This window comes from Styela clava, chromosome 5 (assembly GCF_964204865.1).
Source record: "Styela clava chromosome 5, kaStyClav1.hap1.2, whole genome shotgun sequence".
NCBI classification, from domain to species: Eukaryota; Metazoa; Chordata; class Ascidiacea; order Stolidobranchia; family Styelidae; genus Styela; species Styela clava.
The window spans coordinates 21,031,019-21,040,514 of NC_135254.1; the positions used below are offsets into that span (position 1 = coordinate 21,031,019).

General features: G+C 33.9%; 1 protein-coding gene across 3 annotated transcripts; it reads right to left on the reverse strand.

The window, feature by feature from the left end:
* Positions 1-175: 175 nt before the first annotated feature.
* Positions 176-6,233, reverse strand: LOC120345076 (L-fucose dehydrogenase-like). 3 transcript variants are annotated; one of them, XM_078112593.1, is made up of 7 exons: positions 4,954-6,233; positions 4,730-4,820; positions 3,909-4,045; positions 3,527-3,703; positions 2,090-2,194; positions 1,296-1,460; positions 176-809 (listed from the first exon to the last, which is right to left on the reverse strand). In XM_078112593.1, the coding sequence occupies exons 1-7, from the start codon at positions 5,098-5,100 to the stop codon at positions 645-647; spliced, it is 987 nt and encodes a 328-aa protein (XP_077968719.1). In that variant the 5' UTR covers positions 5,101-6,233; the 3' UTR covers positions 176-644. The 3 variants fall into 3 exon arrangements, with proteins under 3 accessions (XP_077968719.1, XP_077968721.1, XP_077968720.1); XM_078112595.1 differs by having other exon boundaries at positions 5,633-6,231; XM_078112594.1 differs by having other exon boundaries at positions 3,527-3,685; positions 4,954-6,213.
* Positions 6,234-9,496: the final 3,263 nt, after the last annotated feature.

A 9,496-nucleotide genomic window follows, 5' to 3' on the forward strand; every position in this document is an offset into this window, starting at 1 on the left:
ACCTTGCGATTTTCATTACGGATGATTTATCTATACGTTTAAGTAAGTTTTCATGGTCCTGATTTGAGCAGATTGTCATGTAAAACACATATTCTTATAGAGGAAGAATGTTAGGATATGCGATTCCTTACACTCAAATGTCTTTTATATATGTATATATAAAGTCATACGCATATACATTAGTTTATATATTTTTTTTCAAGCAAAATAAAACAAATTATGATATAATAGTGGATTGAAATTAACTTTTATTTAACGTATAATATTGTTGCCCCGCTAGAGTGTTTTAAGCGTGATGAATTGCATCATGCATACATAATTTACATTCCATTTTAAGTGATTTGCATCGATCTTTCCGAAAAATATAGCCCAGTTATTAGCAAAAGAAAGCAGTAACATATAAATCTTAAGATCTTTAAAATACGAATATTTGATCAATCAATTGTTTCGGAAACTTCCTTTTATCATATTATACACGATTTAAAATTTATGAAGCTGGAAATTCTTTTTCTCATTAGTGAGGTAGAGTGTATTTTTGTCTGCATGGCAAATTATATATGGGTTTTATTATAGTGAGGATATGATTTAAAAACGTTATAAAAACTCGAATGCTCAATAAGTGATAACGCCAAATTTACGGTATGTTATAAAGTGCTAGGCATCTGAGCTTGGACTCTTGTTTTGCGACCATAACTCAATTCTGCACCCCCAGTCAGAAGGAAATCAACTCCTGTAGTGAATGTTGCTTCCGCTGCAATATATAGAGCGAGATTCCCAGATTCTTCCATAGAACCATATCTTCCCATCAGCTAAATAAAATAATATTAGTTCATATTGAAATATTCCTAAACATGCATACAATAACAACTGCATTGTCACTGATCCGCGAGGAGTACAAATTTATAGAAAGATATAAGTAGAAAAAGAATGTATGACCTTAACTAAATCGAGTTAAAAATGCCGATGTGTACTTCAAAGATGCGGATATTTGTAGAAATGCGCAGAAGAATATTATTGTTACATAAATGGTAACAAAATTTGTAATTTGATTTTGATTACTCTCTCTAGAACGAAGAAATGTTTCGATTTGGCGAGCACTCGCCAAATCCACCCGACTATATATCTGCATGATAGTCTGTCTTGTTTGGAGTCGTCAAGTGCATCATGGAAACATCAAATTTGGCAGTAAAATTTTATACGAATTTTACAAAAAAATACAAAACAATTACCCAATAATATCAAAATTTATGTCTGCACTGAAATCAAAGGTCTGCGATTTGACACATTCATTTTACCTGCGCTTCGGCGCCATCTATGGTTGCTTTATTTGTATCTATTGCTTCGTTCGCCAGTTTTGACCACATAGGTGTCCAAACATTTCCCGGACTTATACAGTTGACTCGTACACCGTTGACAGCCTCGTCAATAGCCATTGCCTTTGTCATGGCTATGATGGCGCCCTAGATTAAATCAATTTCTCAATACAAATCAGCAAGCTAGCGTTCGTACTCGGGTGACAAAATATTCCTAGTGGAAAGTCCCAAAAATATTTTTGCGAAATCTAAAACCAAAATATGGTCACAAAAATTCAAAAAAAAAAATCATTCCAAATGAAACGTTTACGTGTAAAACATAGTATAACATAGCTTTACTCATAGATCATGAAAAATATCTTGGCAGTTCCAAAAAACAATGAATATTTTAGACAAGTAAAAACCTCCGGTATTGCAAATGGATTCGAACCTAATATTACAGTTTTTTTTGTCTTTCTCTCATGTTTTTTTACGTAAACGGACACTGCTGAAAGAGTGCTGATACTATTTGTTTCACCCAGCTAACTAAAAGTTGGCTCTATTAAATAAAAATAATAACGGAATTATGTTTATGTGCTTGAAAATAAGTAACCGCATTCTGATTGTTGCTCAGCAAAAAAAGTATTAATACAATCATGCAATGAGATATTGTAAGTAAAATATGAATAATTCTTAGTAAAATTGTCATCGTCGAATCATGAGATAGAGCATGCCGGCTTAATGCTCAAACAACGAAGGCATCATCTAAAACGTAATTGTATACAAATACTATTTACCTTTGTTGATACATATGGAACAGCATTAGGTTGTCCCATACTTCCAACTAAACTTGATAAATTGATGATGTTGCCCTTAGTTTTCCGAAGACTTGGCAATGCATACTGAATATGAATAAGTATACATGAGAAATCTTAGTCATAGGATATTACTTCACCAAGAATTTAATATATGGCTACGTATTTGGCCTAGCCATGGGGCTGAATTTGACAAAAAGAGAACCAGAATCATGCTTGCTAACTCAAATAATTCCCGTATCATTATGCAGTTTGTGCTATGTTATCACAGTTGTAAGTTTTGTGGAGGAATCTACGGTAGTTGGAGATATCTTGAAAATTGCTAGTAAATTAGCATTTTACGCTATGTTTAAAGTCTCAGTGTAAAATGTAAATATTAAAACCACGGTCTATATAAGTTGCTATTGTTGCAGTAATCCAATAATATTCCGAGATAAGCATTATTAAATAGTCAATAGATATAGGTCAACGGATAGATGAGGAAGAGAATGCGAAATAAATACTGATCAGCATTGTATAAGATGATGAATTACTACAACCAATAAGGTTCGGCAGTTATTAAGTTAATTTTTGTGAATCTACTATGGAAATTGTGTGTGTCCTTGAACACTTTAATTAAGCAAATATTTAATTTTGATGCGCATGATGCTTCCACACACAATCCGCGGATTACTTATTAATGTACCTATAGGTTTGGTTGCATGTGAAGGCATATCAGAAGACATAAAGTAATTAAGCTTAGCTTATCACATATTCGCAATAACTTAAAGCATAATTACATATATATACATTACTTCATCTTGCGCGCCAGAACTATGCCAGCTAGTTTTATTCCTATACTACCTAAATACAGTGAAATACAATGCTGCAGTAGAAAGTAGAACAGCAAATGCACTTCATATGTGAAGCGTGCTTATGATCTCCTACAGCAAATCTTTTATTATTAGGTTTTCATTTTTGATTATGCACGGTACTTCCAGGGTCCTAAATATTATACAAATTATGTTAATTTTAAACTATCAGGCAACATTGGCATATAAGGACAATACTAATTTGCGACAAATAAAAAAAAGACTTACGTTATTGTGATTAATTAATATACAAAGCTATTAGCAATTGACAACACCTAATTGAGACACTACCGCTCGCGTTCATGCAACCGTAGTCTTCGCGTGATTGACGATTATAAGAGAAGTATAATTGATATCAATATCAAAACTTATTGCAAAAACGGGTAATTTATATAACCAACGTGTATGTTTATGGCAATTGAAGACTATTATCAATCAGTTTCGATAGGAATCAATCAAATGACAACCGGCTCAGTGCTCTAACCAACTCCAGTTTCTGGAGATGCAACGAACCAGAACTATGGTCCGGTAAATATGAAATGATAAAGCTTTCTAATGCATGACTCACTTTGGCAAATAGGAAGTAACTGACAACATTCGTGTCGTACAAACTTCGTAATTCAGCTGCTGAAATATCGTCAATCTTTTGATCAGGTGGATGTCTTCCCGCATTATTCACAAGACAATCAATTTCTCCGAACTTGGCTACAGTAGAGTTAACAACTTTCTGAATACCGAGAATAAACTACAAATATTATGTAATGTGAAATGAGCAATCTAGCATGCATTCTAGGTGAAATATGACAATACGGAAGCGATTGCTAATTCAGTAGCATATATCCCAAAGTTTGGTCTACAAATGCTCTCAGGCTGGGTACTAGTCAACATCAAAATTTTACGGCTGATTATGATATAATATTGACTGGTTGGATAAAAAAAAACATACATACTATAATGTCTTCTTCTTTAGCAACGTCACATTTCACAAAAAATGAAGATCCGGGATATTTCTCATTTAATTCCTTTTCTAGTTTTTTTCCAACATCTTCATCCCGAGCACAAAAGCAAACTTTGGCGCCGTGTTGCACTAAATATAAATTGACTTTGTAAAAAGACTATTTAATTAAAAGTATATATTCTTCTCTTCATTGTCAAATATAAAAACTGATTGAAAATATTCACAATTTGCTCTAATGCCGGAAAAGGACTTTAGATCATCAGAAACCCCAATTGATATGTCCAGCTGTGCCAGTTTTATAGTTGCACATAAATTGCCATCTACAATGCAACTAAACGTTAGTCCAGTGATTCCCAACCTTTTCTAGATAATATTAAGTATTCTAAGTAATATTAAACAAAGAAGATCATATGAAGGGAATTTTATTCATGTAAATATAACATACCACGTATTAAGTAACAGGTATAAAATAATAAAGCTGAATTTCAGTAGGACTGTCATGACTGGTACTTTCGCGGCACACTAATGTGTGGCGGAACAGTGGTTGGGAATCACTGCGTTTGTGTATCAATAAATAAATTTACGCAAGAATCATTCGCAATCCAAATATATATCTTCTTTAAATCGAGAAAAACATGTTTATAAAATTGCTCACATCCATTATATTTATCGTTTGATTGCTAATTATGCGACATTCAGTTTCACTGCGTTTATATTATAAAATAAATAAACATGTACCTCCTAATTTTTAACTTTCGCCACATCCTATTAAATTCGGCCACGCGTGCAACTTGCAGAATGTATGTATCTTACCAAAGACTGTGACGATTCCCTTGCCAATCCCCTTACTTCCGCCAGTGACCAACGCAACTTTGTCTTGGTACCTTTGAGCCATCTCAATGAACTAGAAATAATATTATTTTCAAAAGTATACAGAATAAATTGACCTCTGTCACGCTAGCGAAATCCTGCTGCTAAGAAATACGATGTCATAAAAAGTGTTTCATCATAAAATTTATGAATAAAAAATAATTTACTTGTACTGAGCAGATGAGGTCTAACATTTCGTTAGGGTTTCCGTGGCTATTGATTAGAAATACATCGCAAAGTGGAAACACACTTTTATGACATCGTATATTTTTATGTAGGATTTCGCTAGCCTTTTGCTGACGTGACAGTGGCATAAATTGTGTCTACGGAAATAATTTATTCAGCACCTTTCCAAACCTGTATATATCTGTCAAAATGGTTATTGAAAATAAGAGAGTTTTAATTATTTTTCGAAAAAAATAACCCTTCTTTATTTCTAAAAAAATATTTTATAATGTAGGCTATTGTTGTTAGTCATGTGTCGTGTAGTTAGTCATGTAGACAGAACATTGCGGTGGATCAACTGCATTTTTGTGACTCATGTACATGGGATTTATACACGATTCTACAAAGAGCACTTGCTGCGACAAAAGGACAATTCTAATAGATTTTTATCTTTCGACAGATTTGTCCGGTATGTAGCCTACAGCAACAACAACAAAAATGTTCTTTTTCACGAAAACAGAAAAAGCGCTGAAGAAATAGCGCCAGTTGTTCCAGGACCTATATTGATATTATTAATGGTTCGTGAGGCTTCCCGACGCTCAAGCTGATTGGAAAGGAAATAGAAATGTTCCACGTAGATCAGCAGTCTCGGGGCATTGCCGACTCAGCACACTTCGATACCTTCTGGTCTGCCACAATGCATCGTGTTGACTGTCGTCATCGCCAAATTTTTCCGGATTAATTTTGTTGTCTATTTACTCTTGTCATACACGTTCAGTCAGAGTCGCATTGAATTAAAATGAACGCCCGAACTTTATTTGTTCTCCGCCTATCTCGCTAAGCATTTGTCGGCGTTCGGACCTCATTGGTTATTCCGTATGTCATACCCTCGCGCAGCGAAGCTGCTTGGACATACAAGCCTGCCAAGACTATATTGATGTAACCACTGTCTGGTTGGCCTGAACTGCCCCGGGTCGATCTAAACTGCCTCTACCATAAACGGTCTTTACTGATGCATTCGTCGACGTGCTTCCATAAAGTGGCGATATGCGTATTCTAGAGCGCTCGCACGTGTCATACTCGTTACTTCACCTTTAACATTCCGCTACTAGTCTTATCGATGTACAAACAACCGAACAGGTTACGTCATCTTTACAATGCCTGAAAGCAGCTTAGGGGAATTACCGAATCCAAAACTGATGACAAGCTTCGCAGTATACTACGCGCCAGTCGAAGTATTGTTTAAGAACGTTGCGGATGGCCGAATGTAACGATATTGTACATTGATTGGTTCATGAACTGTGCGTCACTGGCCTATATATTGATTGAAAATTACAAGATTATCAAAAATCTGCAAATACTAACTTTTAGAAAGAGTTGCAACCTGCTATGTAAAACATTCATTCGAGTTATAACCGTTTGCGCACGACACTATAGATCATGTATGTATTGCAGGGCAACTCAACTGGCGGACCGCGGTCCGAATCCGGAGCTTTCGATTATTGGATTTGAACCGCACCTAATTATTTATTTTGGATCATTAGCCCCACTTTTTGAATTTCCTATTATAAAATGACTTTCATAGTTTTGAATGTATACGAAAAGAACTATAACACCATAATAAATACTTTTAAAGTGCTCGTTTAAGGATGCCGAAATATCATTTCTGGAAAGACCGGACCAAAATACTTTCGAAGTTTTTTTTGCGGACCTTCGATAAAAATAGTTGAGTAGCCCTGATGTATTGTATCCGTGACCTTGATGTCGGAAATTTACGACTATGAGCCACGTAAACCCAGATAATATCTGTATAAAGTGGCCTGTCATTTACGATGATATTCAATGTTTTTAGAACGTGTGTGATAAATTTGACTGTGTCTTGTAAAGAATATTATTTTAATAATATAATAGTTTTATATCAGCGAATATAGTATTATTATATTAGTTTTATATAGTCGAACAGCTGAACTGTGTAAATATGGCACTTTACATGATACCATTATTTAGTAGAAACCTAACTTTTATCAAGAATATAGGTGTTCAATATTTGTGTCTCGGTTTCAATATTTGTTCCCGTTTCACACAAATAAGTCCAACACATTACCACATAACATAACACCACATTACAAATCTGATAAATCTGATTTTACGTAAGACTTGAAAAAAAACATTCACTCTGTGTTTGAAACATTCTTTAGGCTCACATAACTGCTTTTGATACGCCATTCTATTGAACGATAATTTCTGCAGGCCAGGCCATTTTAAATATTAAGTTGCTCCATGACATGCCTCGGGGATAAAGACCAGTTATGCCGAGAAAAAAAATTATGCTACGTTTATACGCCAATATGCTAAAAATCAACATCGCATCTCTCAGTTTTGTCAGGTTAACTTTCTAATATTGTTCAAATTTATGGCCACGTAGAAAAGATAACGCGCACTACTGGAAAGAAAATTTTTAGTTGATTAGGTTATTTCAAGCAGTGAAATTATTTTAATACTTCCAATAGAAGTGTTGCTAGTTCTGGCTTGTCATTTTGCTTGAAATGTGAGTGCAGTTTTGAGATTTTTTCAATTCAGCCAGAATATCCAGGAAAACTTCAAATAGAATGAAAGAATCGCAAGCAGGAAAAAGAAAAAACTCAATTTTTGTTATTAAAAGAAAGTCAGTATGTTTATTGCACATTATTGTTTCAAATTAAATTTTAAAAAAAGTGCGTTAAAGCAAAAAAAAAATTATTTTTCTCCAAATTTAATTTGAAACACGAGTGGACAATGAAGCATAGCGAATTTTTCATGATGATAAAAATTTAGTTCTTTTTATTTTCTTCTTGTGATTTTCAATTCTATTGAATTTACAAGTATATTTTTTTAACTGAGATTGTTTTTAGATCTTCAAGCGACGAATGTTGATTCAACACGTTAGCGTTATCGTTGATAGTAAACTAACATTATGTATTTATAATCGTTCTCTGCGAGAGCAAGATCACATTTTGTGCTTTGCATATCTTTTTCCATTTTTGAGCATACTGTGTTATAAGGCTTCGGGGCATCGTTTTCAAAAAATCAAAACAATCTGAATAGGCTACCTTTTCAGTTAGACAGGTTTGTCGTCTAGTTCAGACGTGCAGTGTTTCAGTATAGTATATGGACATGAGACAGATTATTTGCATTATGTGGTAAATAGAGTTACATAAATAGGATATTTTGTAATTTTATGTCGATATTTGTTTGCAGTAAATTTCTTACTGTGTTAATTTTGTGACTTATTATAAACTTATTACTTTCTGAAATTGGTCTGGCAGATAAAAATCTATTCGATGGAACCCTGTCGATGAGACATTTTAAGACCGTTTGACTCCATCACACCTTATAGTAAGACTTTCACAGCAAGATAGTTTCGTTCACACTTTTCACGCATACGCTACAAAGTGGTATATAGTTTAAAAAATCCTATTTATTAGCGGAAATTTACGGAAACAATTATTTTGCCACACGATTGATTGGTAATTATTAATTATTGAGTATTATTTCAGATTTGACACATATCTTAAACGCACTAGTTCGCTACAAATCAAGATTACGAACGAATCTTGTGGTCTAGTTGGTTTAAAAAGAATACTTGGAATATAAGAATACTGTAGTATAAATTCAAATTTATAAGCGCTAAGCTAGATTCTGAGACGCGAAAACTCGAAAATCCCGCGTCGAGGTTATTTTTCCTTTGTGACGTCACAATAGTCCTGCGGTAACAATGATAATTCATTATGACGAAACAATTGCACAAATGTGCATGTCATACAACATCTCCATTTTTATGGGTTTTGGAATTCCTAAAATAAAATCTGAGTTAACAGACAGGTGCGCAGCATTACATAAATACCTATATTATAAAAAAAAAAACTCAAAATCGCCAAAAATGACTTACGCAATCCGGTTATTAGCCTGACGATATATATTTATAAGAAGGCGAATTTATTTAGATTCTGAAATTTAAAGTGATGTCACAACCAATTTAACTTGAAAATTGAAAAAAAATAAACTTAACCCCTACTAAAAAACAAAATTAATATTATTAGCAACCTTTTATTAAACAAATTAATTCCGTGTCAAAACGTAAACAAGCAATCGCCACATAAAAACTTTTCATTGCAGTAGTGCAATACTAATATCTGCCTAGCACAAATTTACCATGGTTTAGTCTAGTGATCAACAACGTGGGTAATACAATAGGGATTATAATATGGGGCAAAAAGCCCGGAAAGGAAAATATTAAAACTCGCCGAGATCTCTATCTGTCGCCTGTCTTACTAAAAACACCATGTGATTCCTGACTAATCAATTACTAATAATTATTTTGTTTTCACGTAACGTTTCTAAGTATTGTCAGGGGGCGATGATGGTGAATGAACTGCTATAAGGAGACGACGATGCATATTTCTTTGGGAACCACTGGTTCAGCACAATCAGTATAAAATGTTATACTTTAGGTTTACTATTTGATTTTAGGCATTTTAATGTACTCCAAAGAAAGAGTATTCAAAT